Source organism: Lepisosteus oculatus, chromosome 9 (assembly GCF_040954835.1).
Source record: "Lepisosteus oculatus isolate fLepOcu1 chromosome 9, fLepOcu1.hap2, whole genome shotgun sequence".
NCBI lineage: Eukaryota > Metazoa > Chordata > Actinopteri > Semionotiformes > Lepisosteidae > Lepisosteus > Lepisosteus oculatus.
The window spans coordinates 21562919-21577380 of record NC_090704.1 but is presented as its reverse complement, the minus strand read 5'-3'; the positions used below and the strand labels follow the sequence as shown (position 1 = coordinate 21577380).

Below are 14462 nucleotides of genomic sequence, written 5' to 3'. Positions count from 1 at the left end.
TAAATATTTCTGATAAAGGTAGGTTGTGTACTTTTGTCCAACTGAGCAATCTTGCTTTCATAAAATATACCAACTTTTTAATGACTGATGAGTAACATGCTGTAATACACAGTTTAAATTTAAAAGCTCAAATGCTGTACATGAGAGGTTAAGCTTTATTGGCTCCTCCTGGCGGTTTTACAAGGTGATGCCGGATACTTTCCTGCATGACGTCAAATGACGCGATTTACCCTGTGATACTGCGTGACACACCCACTGGGGTATACAGTGAAATACCCCGCCCATTTTGAATGGCTGCATCTATATTAAGTAAAATCAATTGAAATACATAAATGTCTGCATAAAATCATTTCAGGGTCAAATGTAATTTGAATAAATCTTTAATTTTACAGAGTCCACTTCTAGCAACATGAAGAATCAGTCTGGACTTTCAAGGAAAACTGAGAACACCCAATCACAGTGGAAGCTCACACTGCTTGGTTTTGCCCACCTACAACATGCAGCAGCTGAAATTTGATGTTTAAAATGCAAATGGCTAGTTTTCAAAATTAGGCCTTCCACGTAATAACAATTATCAAATCATTTTTAAATAATTGTGAAAAAAATAATTATTTAATTAAAATGATTTCACCACAGCATTAATTTTTTCTTTAGATTATTGAAATTCCCGGCCAATATACACTACACAAGCAATTTCTGATTTTTTTAAAAAACAATCTCACTCTTCAAAGAAATTGGTGAACCACTTGATAAAGATGAATAAAGTATGATTCAATAACAAACAAGGAAGACAATTTGAAATTTCTTTTTCAATGCAAATTATATCATACATTACATACATTCTTTTGGTATTAGGTTACTAGCATCAACATGGAGGATAATTAATAAATAATAACATTTTTTATTAAGGTAGGTACTGTATGGTGTTGCAGCATCAGATTTTCAGCAGCTTTACAGCAGGAGTAATTAACAGCTGGGATGTTTAGTCTAGTACTTAAACCACAGGGAATTAGTTTTGTACAACAGTTATTTCTAATCTTTTGTTCAAATGTATTTTTTCCCAGATTCCCAAGTTCAGAATTTAAACCGGCCTATAGAACCTGATTTTTTTCTACCTTAAGGGCTTGAATTCGCCACTTATGAGGAAGTCAATGTAAATGCATATAGACCTATCCACATAGCTGACATAGCTAACACAAGGAATCATTATACAAAAGATTCCTGTCTTCTTAACTTCAAAACCCATGTACAGTCAAGCCTTTGTGTCACCATAAATTCCAAATACAAATATAAATGCAAAACCAAAAATCAATTTCATTTTTGCATCTGATTTTAATGTTAGCATAATTGGGTTTTTATACAAAGATTAAATATGCAGTAAGGTATTAACATTAACTACTTAATTTTTGGAAAATTAGCACATTAGCAACAATTTATAGTACATTCCCTGCCCTTTCACTATAATAATTAAATACAAAATAGTTAAGAAATGTTTAAATGTCAGCAAGAACCTGTAAAGATGTACACAGAAAAAAATCACTGATAGCATATAGGTATTCAGCCCCTGTGTTGATATACAGTAGCACCATTAATATTTTTGGACAGATCTCCACAAATTTCTACAGTGGAATACTGTAGTATTGCCAATATTATCTGAGAAAAATGCTGCAGGTTTTTCGAGAAGATTTAATGATTTCAAGAGTCACCATTCATTTTCTTTTGGATGTCAGGATTTTCACTTGACTACATTCACTGGCCTATTGCTAGACCTATTCAGTCTTGCTTTGGCCTTGTTTCAGGACATTGTCCCACTGAAAAGTCCATTTCCTACCCAGTTTATAATTCATGAGTAATTCAACCACACTCTCTTGTCTCTTGCCTGTAATGTGTAGCATCCATTTTCCCTACCTGTTTCTTACAACAAGCTTCCTAAAACCATAAAAATAAGAAATATTCCCACAACATGATGCTAAAACCTCCTTGCTCAACAGTAAGGATGGAGTTAACATGGTGATGCAAAAGATGTAATGCTTTGACTTAGGCAAAAATCTATGTTTCATCTAACCATAAAATCTCCTGTCATATGCCTGAAGAATTTAAAGAAACTCCTTTTGATCTGTGCCATTAATGGTTTAATAAATGTTTTGGATGAAGTAAAATTCACACTACTGCTCCCCTACATATAAATACTGCTAAATGCCCACAACTTTGTTCTCATCTTTTTAGCACTAAAATTATGGTAATGTTGGAGGCAGATGTATCTCAAATTTGGAATTTCTAACACAAGCAGCACTTCCACCTGTTTCTCCACAGAAAACAACAGACTTTGTCTCTGCCGGGGTGTCTGTTTTTTTATTCAGTTCCCCTTATCCCTTCCTGGACCTTTGGAACAGCAGTTACTTTGTCTCTCTCTCCACCTTCTCTGTTCTCTGGATCATGCTTGATCTTCCCACCCCCCTTTCTTCTTTATCTTTCTGATCAAGTACGCAGTCCGCTCCAGTCTCTAATTGTATAGTTTTGTCTCTCCTCTTTTCAATCCTCCTTTATCTCTGTCCCTATAGGAGCCCATCCTGGTCGCTGACACTCTACCCTGAAAGTTGCATTCCATCACCTGCATCATACATGCTTCTTAGACACTTCATTCTTCTTTAGAGAAAAGCTGAAACAATGCATATCCAAATCTACTCAACCAAACAAACTCAAGCCTGCATCATAAGAGCTTCTCATTCACTCTGTGCTACATGTGTGTTCTCCTCAGTTCTTGCAAAACTCTACACACATCTTTTTTAGCACCCCTATCTTCACTTTAACTTCACTGTTGCAGCATCCTCTTTGGTTCAGTCATCATAAGTAAGGGAGGTTGTGACCGTTGGCTAGTACTGTCATTTCCTTAACCAACTGAATTAACACCAAAGTATGAAATATGCTTTCCCTTTATATTTGTTGGCTTGTTTCTTTGTTAGTACAATTTCACCAAACTACAGAAGCACATTGTATACCTGATTTGTTTTGAAAGCTCCTTAGTCTTTCTGGTCAATTTGTCATATCACTACATGCGTTATGGCTTGAAATTGAATCTTTGTCCAAGGAATGTTACAGAGACAGATAACTCTATAGTCAAGTTAAAGAATTTGATTACATTGAGACAATAATTCTGTGACCTCACAAACTATGCTTTTGCACCCAAACAGTCTTAGGGTGGCCATAGCAAAGAGGATGAATACTTATGCAATTGAGAAACATTTTGTTTTTCCAAATCTCATTTTATTCCCACATTTTCAGCATTTATTTATTTGGATTTGTTTGGTGTAGATTATAAATTCCTTTGAAAATACCATGATTAAAAGTTTAGATAGCAAGAAATGTGGAAACTTTACAGGAGTAAATTTGCAAGTTACCATATATCAAATCAAAACAAACCTGAGTTTTTAAACTAAATTACACCTGTACTTCTATTTTACTTCTATTTTAGAAAGGCAGAATAATGAAAAAATTGTCAGTACAGTTACAAGGTTTGAATTCAGGTTTTTCTTGAAGCATGTTTGATTTTTAGGTGTATCCCATTGAGTGAACGAAGAACCAGCTTAGGAATCTTCTTTGGAGTCTTGTTTGGATCAACTGCCAGTTCAAAGCGCTTCAGGGTTAATGCTACCGCAACTTTCATCTCATTCATGGCAAAGTTCTGTCCGATACAGTTCCTATTTGGAAGAGGAATGTACAAATTTATTACAGGAGCAATTTATTACAAATGAATACATGTTATAAGTTACTAAAATAAATTAGTATCGTTGTAGCACCATCCAAAAAACAATTCTACTGTTTTACAAAAGGAAAGCTCAGTATCAAACAGGCTTTTGATTATAACTGTTATGGTCTATTAAAAAGAGTTCTGGAGGAAAAAGCAAAGTAGAGTGCTTTGTGAATGTCTGGATTGTTTGGTAGGATAGGTTTGACTTAACTCGCTCGGTTAATGGGCAGCTTCCTAGCCATAGGACCAGGAGGCTTAAACCTGATTCAGAGAGGAGTTAACCAAGGACTAACTGCAAAGTGTAGATAGGATGAAGGAGGGATGCTTGAGACTAATGCAAAGGGAGGTGTTTATTTTCATTATATACAGTTCCATGATGATTGTAATTAGGATCTTCACAATCACCATTAATAACTGATTAAATTAACTTTCTATCTTTTTCCGTCTTGAATTCCAGTTAATAACTCACATTTATAATCACATTGCATTTTTCTAGTTAAACCTGTTTGGCACAAAATGTTATAGTGTTAATATAACATATATAGTATGTGATACTTTATTAATGTAATGACAATATTTAGTTTTAATTACAATGATAAAAAATGCAATCAATATTACATTCAGACATTATACAAACAGGTACCAAAATTTTGTTAAATCGTTAGTTATGTTTTTTCTTTTACATGTTTAGTTATCAGGAAAACAAGCTGAAGACGAGCCTCATCAAAAACTGAGAGCCAGTCAAAAGCTGCAAATTCATATTGTAATGCTGTCAAGGGTCTGACGTCTTTAAGGGGTGGAGCCCTCATGGGGGGGGGGGGGGGGGGTTAGGTAATCACAGCTGAACTGAGTTGGAGTAATATGAGTTGGAGCTGTGAGAGAGCTTTAGGCAGAGTAGTTCAGTCCTGAGCTACAGTAGCTGTTGTAGGTGAAAGCAAACACAAGATCTCCATGTTCTGAGGCTCAGTAGTGAGAGACCTGGAGTAGAGGTAGCAGTAGGTGTGAAACACTGCTGGTGTGAGTGCAGAAGTAGAGCCCAGCTGTAAACGGAAACAGGAAGAGCAACAATCTCGGAGGAGATTGTAAGGAAGAACTGTGGGGTTTAGTAAAGTGAAAAGTGCAATATAAGGAACCCTGATAAAGGGAGAGAAATAGTAGGGACAGTGTTGAAGGAGACTGTGGAGAAAATATAACAGTGGGAATCCTGGAAGGGACTGTGAAGAGCAGCAGTCCTGAACAGGACTGTAGGAAAAGTTCTAGTAAGAGTAAGAGAGCGAGGGAGCAAGAGGCATATGACATCTAGCAGCAGACAGCCAGGATGACAATGCTCCCATTCACAACATGCGGTTGCCAAAAGGTTTAATGAAAATGACACTTATGTTATTCATATGTCATGGCCAGCTTAGTCACTAGATCTGAATCCAAACGAACATCAGATATTCTGGAATGACATTTGTGACAGCATTTTCCACCTCCATCAACCAGGCATAATTTCATTGACTTTGTCATAGAAAAATAGCACCGCATCCCTCCAGCAGAATTTATTAAGCTGGTAGACATCATAAAAAATGTTATGTTTTTCAGTCATATATAAACAGACTATAATGTTCAGACATAGTGACCCTAGTCACTAATAACATCGTAAGTCACTTTACATTTTCATTTGTTTGTCCACTACTTGTATATTTGTTTATTAAAAATATTAAGCTGAAGACATGTGATGTCATACAAATTGTGATTTTGTTTGTATTTCTTTCTCCTTTCTTTGAAACTTATCCAGAAGAGTTGAGTATACCAGGATAATGTTAGACTACAGAATGAAAGGATAGCAATGGTATGACCTTAAGAAAATAAAGGTTTATTAAGTGGGACCTGTGGGACCAACTCAATAATGGTATCAAAAGGAGACAACATGACCAACCAACCTCATGAATTGTCCACACCTATACAGTTGCAGAAGTTGCCCCAGAGTGTATGCAGACATTAATATGATCTATGTGTCCATGCTGCTGGGACTGCATTAATGATCAGTGAGGTCATACCACATATTAACCTGTGTCTTCATTATGACAGTGTTTCATACTTCATATGTAAAATCACGATTCTGTTTTTAAGTCAGAAAATGTCTTCCAGAAAGGACTGAATTTCTGGAACTTAAATGTTCTCACTTCTTTTAACTGATCAATATTAAATTTCACTTTTTATAAAACAGCATCTTTACACAAAAGCCAAAGATACAAGCTACTATAGAAGAATGTTTTTTAGAATAACATGCAATGTCCTTTTAAAAAAACTGTTTTGTTCTTAAACAGGAGATGATTGAATTGATCTTTTCTTTACCGTAAATATTACAATTCCTTAAATGGCACTAAAATTTTGGATCAAGAACTGAGGTCTTTTCCCTGTCTGGAAAGTTTAAAGGCCTAAAAAATTATCCAATTATCTCATTATCTAATACTTAGTAAAGTTATTAACAGTACATATGTAATCCATCATGGATAGTTTTGTATGAGAATCCTTTTGAACTTTTTTTGTATTATTTATAACAGTAATTTCTCAAATAACACAATGGTTACAGTACATTTTTTAACTTCTTTATTGTTATTTTAATGTACTCATATGTGTTTGCATGTGTACAATTATGTATTGATTTATTAGTAAAACCTACTGTATAGTATTAATGCTGGTTTTCTGTTTGTAGTGTAACATCAGAGGGTCATCATCAATAGATATTTCAGAAACGATAGTCTTAGAATACTGGACATGGACCTGAGCAAGATGGCCAGAAGGAAAACTCCACTAACCAGTTTACGGAAACACCCTATCCAACAACACAATGATAAACAGGTGAGCCAAGCTAGGAAACAATATTTAAATGCCCCAGAAACACTGAGCGGCGTGAAGCCAGTGAGGTGGATGTACCTTGGAGGAAGTAGTGGGAATATGGAAGAGTTTCAGCAGATTGGATTTAGAAATAATGGATTGGAAATTAAACAGACATCAGAATATGGATTGTGATTTGGTTAAGGTGTTGTGTTTTTTATGGTGATTGCATTTATAAATAACGGACTGGAAAACGGAACAGAAATTTGAATACGGATTGGGCTTTAAGATATAGGGAAATTGTAGACAATCAGCAGACAGAGGAGTAAAGGCGGGACAGAACCGGGAAGTTTTAAAAGGAAAATGCGTGGTATGAGTTTTTCGGACAATTTCATCTCGTTTTGTTTTATCCAATCCCCTGTGACACCACAGTAGGTGCTCACAGTTTTTCCGTGGCTCGCACAGTTTATGCATGGGTGAGTTTCCTTAATAATTTGTGCCTGAAAATGATGGCTCAACATAAAGAATATGTTCCTATAATGTGTAAATAAAGAATGAAAAATAGAATGACATTCTACAAGTTTCTCTTCTAATGTGAAAGATTGTTTATTACATTAGAAGTGAAAGAATGTGAAACATGTGAAACACAAGATGTTCTGACACAATGTTAAACTGAAACTAAAGACAGATGTTTAATAATAATTACAACAACAACAATAGTAATAATTATATTAATAATAGTGTTAAAGAATTGAGACAGATAAGGGCAATTCACGAGTTCATCCATGACATATTTTACCACCATGCACATGAGTGGAGAATACACGTGAGTGGATGATACACTCAGTGGAATATACACTTCTTCAGGATGATTTATGTGAAAATTGTACTTTAAAAAATAGTATTGTGAAATTGCATTAAACATTGCCCAATTCTATATTCATTCACTTGGCAATTTTTTGGGCACGTTTAGAGATTATCCGGTTGAGAGGTTAGAAATGCTCGAATAGTGATACCTGAGGTCATAAACAGGTAAATCAGAGACTGCTTTTATTTCTTTTATTTCTGGAACTTTATATTAACAGAACAATACATTGACAACATGCGATCCCATAGTGTACACTATTGACAAGCACAAACCTTGGTCCTGCAGAGAAAGGAACAAAAGCATAGGGATGTCGTTTGGCACAGTTTTCAGGTAAAAACCTCAGAGGATCAAATACCTACAATGCAAAGCAGAAAACAAAGAAGTCAGGTTATAATCTTCTATTAGCCATTCCACAATTCCAAACCTTTATATGTTAAATGATGCTTTACTGTACATATATAAAGAAATGTTGAGGAAAAAACACTTCTTTGTAGTAGGCGGGACTATCTTGAAAGTAATTGCTTAGATCCAAAGTCACAATTAAGCAACAATGATTATTTTTAAAGTCAAATCAAACTACATTTTGATTAATTGATCCTTTTTACATGTTAACAACTGAGAAAGAACCATTAGTTTTCATGACAAAAAACATATCTCTTCACATACAATAGGCAAGCAGTATGAATCTGGTGCATCAAAAAGAGTGATTTGTAGAAGAATTATTTTCCCCAGATAACCAATATGGTTTGCAATGTATTTATTGTTTTTAAAATGGCTTTAAACCTACCTCTGGATTTTCCCAAACACTAGAATTCCTATGAATGCTGTAGATGCTTATTCCTAAAATAAAACCTTTAAGAAAGTAAAAAGGTGAAATTTGTAAATAAAATATACATGAATGATAAATATTCATATTACACTGTCATATTACTTGTTACTTTTATACAGTATAGAATACTGTAAATGATAGTGCTGCTGACCCAATAATTTAGCTATGAAATACATTTCTAGAGATAATTGCATCCAATTCCCAAAGAACAAGTAGAAGTGTTCATACAACTAACTGAGGGCCATTCAAAACTCTTTAGTTTAAGCATACTACAATTTCTCAGAAACGAAATATCCTAATATATTTATATATATAAAATATCGTAGTCTAAATAAATTAAAATAGTCTTATGTATATGACACATTACAAATTCAATACATTTTTGGTATTGGGAAAGACACTTATGCCATATTTCAAATAGCTGCTTACAAGTGTTGCAGGGACCGCTTGGATTTCCACTGCATTTTCTCAGGTACTCATGATCTTTTAAGTCGTTGAATTAATCAATGTTTAAGCGAGATGGGGCTCTAACTACAGCATAACATTTTATTGATTTGCTCATCTTTAACATGAAAACAGATATGCATGTCCATCAATCATTTTTAATGTTTTAATTTAATAATTAATGTAAATATATTTATTAAACATCACTCCAGTATGTACGCAGTTTTTAGGTTCTGCATGGAACTTATTTGTAAGTTACTAATAATTTGTAAATTGAACGTGTTTCATCATGTATAGAAAAGGTTAAGGTCTAGAACACATACAATTGAATTGAAATTGCAAATCTGAAACAAAAACCTTGCACATGCATTCTACATGATGATATTTATCCCTGGATAAATTGGAGTCCTGAGTTGTATGGGACACATTTTCAGGGGAATTTAACTAACTACTAGCTAAGTAGATTAGATTACTGAACTACTAGCATAGCAGAAAGCAAAACAAGTTATTTGTAATGTTGATTATGTTCTTAACTACTTTGCACTCATGGAGGAATTGCTACAAGTCAAACCATATTCATACTTACATCATTCACATCAGTATTCTATATTTTGTAGTCTCCATTTACTGATGACTCAGTAATAGATCAAAGAGATATCTTGTTAATATTTATTTGTTAGTTTTGAAAGTCTGCTGAATTAGTCTTTTCACTTAATTGTCAAGGACAAAGTTTACACACAGTTTGATATTAAACTAAAACAGGACTTGTTTAATTTTTATTGTTATTTAATATGTGTAATTTATCTTGTTTTTTAATAAAAAATATTTTAGTTTACTTTCATTTACACACAAATAAATAATGGAAATAAAGCTAAACCTTCGGGAACTGTTCGTCCATCAAAGAATGTCATGGGTTTGGTGAGTTTCCGGGATATCCCTGGCACAGGGGGGTATAGGCGGAGTGATTCCTTTATACACATTGTTGTGTATGGTATTTTACTAAGATCATCCCTATAATAAAAAAAAACATAAATGATAATATTAAAGTCACAAGGTGCACACACAAAGAAAAGTATTGTAAAATATATTTTAGTTATTGAGAGTTGTGAAAAACACTCAAAGGTTATAATGTAAAACTCAAGAATATTCAGAAAATACAGACAACCTGCAATGAATGATGTGATTCTGAAAAAGTTACAGATATGACATATAGTTATATACTCCTCTTGGTTTGAGGACAACCACATGGTCATATGAAGGTTGGAAACCCCTACCACCAACACCTACTGTATACTGTATACCAGGGTAGGTCTGTTTTCCTAAATCAATTGTACGTCACTTGTAATAATAATTAACTTTATTTTATTTAGCATCTTTAAAAGCACTTCTCGTATAGCTAAAATTGCGAAGCACTCTATGTATAAGAGGCAACCACTTCATCCACTAGAGCAGGACACACAGAAGCTATTGACAGAAGCCCTAGTACACACTATAAGTGTGAAAGTACTTCATAAACTAAATTAAGGGAAGTCATAAGGAGACCCAACCATGCAAGCAAAAAGTAGAATTTCACCAATTCCATAGGGTTAAAACACCTATTATTCGTAACAGTGCCATTGCATCTTTAATGGCCACTTATATAGAACTTTGGTTTAACATTTCATTCTAAGAACAGTACACTCTATAGGATTTCAGGTGGGTAGCTGCGTCAGCATGCGTAAGCTGCAAAGGAACAAGTAATAGGTTTTTTCCATGCTGAAAAGAGAAGAAAGAAAACACAACGTTTCGGCCGTGGAGCCTTCTTCAGGTGTGAGAAAGACAGGGCAGTAACCAAAGGTAATGTAGCGGGAAAACAAAAGCTGGGAGAGAGGAGAAGCGAGGGGCAGGAACGTGGGACAGAAAGAGAGGCCAATCAGGAGGTGTGAAGTCAGGATAGGTGAAGCGAGGTGTGAAATGAAACCTACAATAAATAGAGAGAATTTAGAAGAAAAGTAGTCTGTTGTTTCATCATGGAATAAACCTATTAATTGTTCCTGTACACTCTATAGTACCTTGTCCTCTGTCACCACAATAGGGCATTGGAAATTTTGGTCCAGGGGCAAGAGTGCCTCTTAGTTACAGCAGTGGTATGATTTTTCGTAGACATTTCCCATCTTGGAACTGACCAGGCTCAGCATTGTTTAGCCACGGACACAATTAGGCTAAATAATGGTATTGTTGCTGTGATATAAAAGCTGTCATGCCCTCTGCAGCCAGAGGGTGCTCCTTCTCTGTCCTGTCCCTAGTTTCCGGTCTGCTGTCCTTCCTGTCCCTCTCTTCCTTGGGCTATATATTTCCGGGTCTTGCACTCTGTCCGGGCTCAGCATTGATGTTCGGATGTCCTGAGACCCGCCTAGCACCAGGGCGCCCCACGTCCGCTCCCTGAGGGCATAGGTTTCTATACGGCATTCCTGAACTCTTTGCACTAATGAGCCCGGGCCTTTTTCCCGTCTCGCCGCTATGCATATGGGTCTTTTTCTGCTCTCCTGCTCCCCACGGTTAGTCCCTTTGGACGTCCGTGACAAAAGCTTTGCCTACCACATTCTCAGACCATTATTAATGTTTAATTTACTAAGATAAGAAAATGCTGCAGTGTGGTTAAAGGTACTGAACCTGTACGTCTATCATTCACACAAACTGCATGCCCTTCTTTTTGTTAATCTCAGAATGTAATCAATTCAAAAAGGTCTAATATTTCATACAGCATATTCTTAAAAGCTCTTGAATTTTTTTAAAAAAAGTGTTTCAGTATTGTTTGCTTTCATATAATTCTGTAAAATGTATTATTATAGGCAATGGCAAATCATTAGCAGTAAAAGATAATATTTTTACCAAATATTAAAAAATCAATACTGCCTTGGATACTGGTAATACAGGCAGTATAATTGGCCGACGAATGGAGTATTTTGTGGAAAAAAGAAGTTCAACCCCATTATGTAAAATTTTGTCTTCATTCTAAGCGAAACAATTAGGTTTGCTAAGAGTTAAAGAGTCCGAAAGCTTTGGCATCCTATTAGCTAAATGTTATCAGAGTTGGGTGTCTCCCAGGCAAACAGCTGTAGTAATCCTAGCGATTTCCTTGCCACTTGCAAGCACATATTGAGAATTAATCCGCAATAATAAGATACCATAATATATAAATTGGTTAAGGCTGACAAACCAGTCCACGGTGTCTTTCCCTTCTAAAGCCATGAGAACTTCCTCTCTGCATTTTTTCTGGTGTTCTGGATTTGATGCCAGGCTGTACAGGATCCAGGAAATCCCACTAGCAGTAGTGTCATGTCCCTCAAACATAAAAGTGTCTACCTCTGCCCGAATGTCTTCATCAGAAAGGCCCTTATTTTCTTCATCCTGCAGTTTAACACAATTATGTAGAGATTTAATTAGAATAATGTTTCTCTTTGATGGAAATCATGTATTTATTTATATAATCTAATGATGGAAATAACAAAGAAATGGTATTCAGGAGGAAGTCTAATTGTGCCCTTCTTCCCTACAATCTCTACATAATAATACTCTCTGGCTGCCAGCTGTGACCTTACCTTTGGCGTGTTCACCAGGAATGGAGTCATTTTCTTCCTCTTGTAGCGACAATGCTTGTTAATAAGACAGAATTAAGTGTTGTGGTGCTTTCCCAAATGAGGCCCCATCTCTCTGTTCATCTATTCATGCAGGCTGATTTAAAGATGTTTTCTTTTGATAAGGGACAGCTCCCAAATGGGGATGTACTTAGCTAAGCCTGGCTATCATGATCAATGGTCATCCATTGGCGCCTATCTGTCTAGGGAGTGCCAGATGGACATCTGGACTGCATTCCTAAGTGTCAGGAGTAAGTGACTCATATCTCACCTTGATCAACCAATCAGGGACTGGTAGGGCCGAGTAACCCACGTGGGACTGATGCCCATGGAACTTTCAGCCAATCAACGAGCTGAAGTTCCTCCAGGTAAAAACAGGCAACACAGAGAGCCTGTAGGAGAATTCTGTGGACTTTTTAAAGGGAATTCAAAGGAGAATTCCAGGGCAGGACAGCCCAGGAGCAGAACATTCTCGCAGCGTGCCTCCTGACCATCCTGAGACTCAGCCCGGAGAACCAAGGAACGGCCAGTGTGTCCGAGTGCCAGAACTTTCAATTGTTCTAAGAGTCTAGAGCTGAGGTTGCCAGAGAGTAACCAGAGGATCCACCCGAGGTTAGCACCAGCAGCAGGCCTCGTGAATAGGTCAGAACTGTGGACAGCTGAATCGCTATTCAGAACTAGCTCTTCATCAGGAATGAACCGGTACTCTTCCTGACTTGCTGGGACCCACAGTCATCTTTTCTCCTGTGCACAAACTGTGCTAGTTAAAGCCAACACTAACTAGCCAGTCAGTGAGCGTCAGCAGCGCACCATCGCAAGCCACACAGCACAGCCTGGCACGGAGCCAGAGAGCCCGCAGGAGATCTGAATCCCCAGAGATTGGATGAGTATTCAACTTCAATGCCTTACAGCTCGAGAATTCAATTGTTATCCCAACCAGTTGATATCAATTTAATTTCTAAGAGTTATGTACTTGTTTTGAGTATCTAATGTAGAAGTTATAACCAAGTTCATTTACGAAACGGTCTAAATGAATGATATACTGAACGTATGTCCTCTTGATATATGTAACTCTTTGTAACTGACTGAATATATATCTTTTGTATTCTGATTACCCTCTCGATAAGATCTTTTAGGTTTACATGCATATTCTATGTATTAATAAATGTATCCTCGTGTATTAGTACCTGTGTGTGTGCGTTGTTTGAGTTATGTTACATGGTTGGATTCTAAAGCCATCAAAAGAATCAATTTTGTGATTTACGCTACAATTAATAACTGTCCGAGTAAATACCCAAACCCTACAGAACTGGTGCCTTCAGAGAACACACTACACTCTTCTTGAACAAGCAGCTTTCCAACTTCAAATTATCCATGGAAAACAACAAACTCTTTGCTGTCTGTTCTTTTCTTTCAATTCTCCTGATCTTGCAAGCCCTACCTGGATCTCCACACAATGGCGCCCCCTTCATCTCTCTTTCCCCATTTTCTCTCTTCACCTAATCCTGCTCACTCTGTTCTTTTCCTACACCACCCACCCTTTTCTCTATAATTAGTGTTGAGCATCCAATCCACAATACATATGACCCAGCCTTTAATTTTTAGTCTCTCTCCTTTCCTCAGTCCTCCTTTGATTTCTCCCAGTAGGTTGCTGATGCTCACTTCCCCTAAGGGTATGAGTGCATAGTATCAATATAGTATGGTTGCAGGCCTCCTCGTTCACAGCCCTTGCCATCCCCGGTGCCTTCTCCCATGATGCAGCTCAGGCTCCTTTAATTATGGGTTCTCTATCACTTTACTTCCCTCCATGGGCATTCAATTGGTGCGGTGTTAACTGACACATTAATGAATGTGTTCTGCTTCTCTTCATGCGTTCCAATCTCAAGTACTATTACTTGAGTAATCTGACTTTTGTTCCACCACCTGAACCATGCATACTTCTCTTTTAATTCATTCTCCCATCTGCATTCCTCCAAACATTACATACAGATGCAGCCATTCAAAGTGCGCGGTACACACACGTACCGGAGGTAATTGGCCACGGCGTTGCGCATTGTGACGCACGATGACGCGTGGTACCGCGGTACGTGATTGGTTGACCGACAGGGGCACTCGTGGTTTGTTGGTCTGTCC

The 14462-nt window shown here is 36.7% G+C and overlaps 1 protein-coding gene across 2 annotated transcripts in view; it reads right to left on the bottom strand.

Annotated features, from left to right (window-relative positions):
• Positions 1 to 364: 364 nt before the first annotated feature.
• The window catches only part of LOC102691147 (cytochrome P450 4B1-like), a 36814-nt gene continuing 22716 nt past the window's right edge, over positions 365 to 14462 (bottom strand). For both annotated transcript variants that reach the window (XM_015355738.2, XM_006634989.3), the window contains 5 exons: positions 11912 to 12102; positions 9590 to 9723; positions 8227 to 8291; positions 7712 to 7794; positions 365 to 3698 (listed from right to left, as the gene is read on the bottom strand). In XM_015355738.2, the coding sequence (XP_015211224.2) occupies positions 3521 to 3698; positions 7712 to 7794; positions 8227 to 8291; positions 9590 to 9723; positions 11912 to 12102 (651 nt within the window). In that variant the 3' untranslated portion in view covers positions 365 to 3520. The remainder of the gene's footprint in view (positions 3699 to 7711; positions 7795 to 8226; positions 8292 to 9589; positions 9724 to 11911; positions 12103 to 14462) is intronic.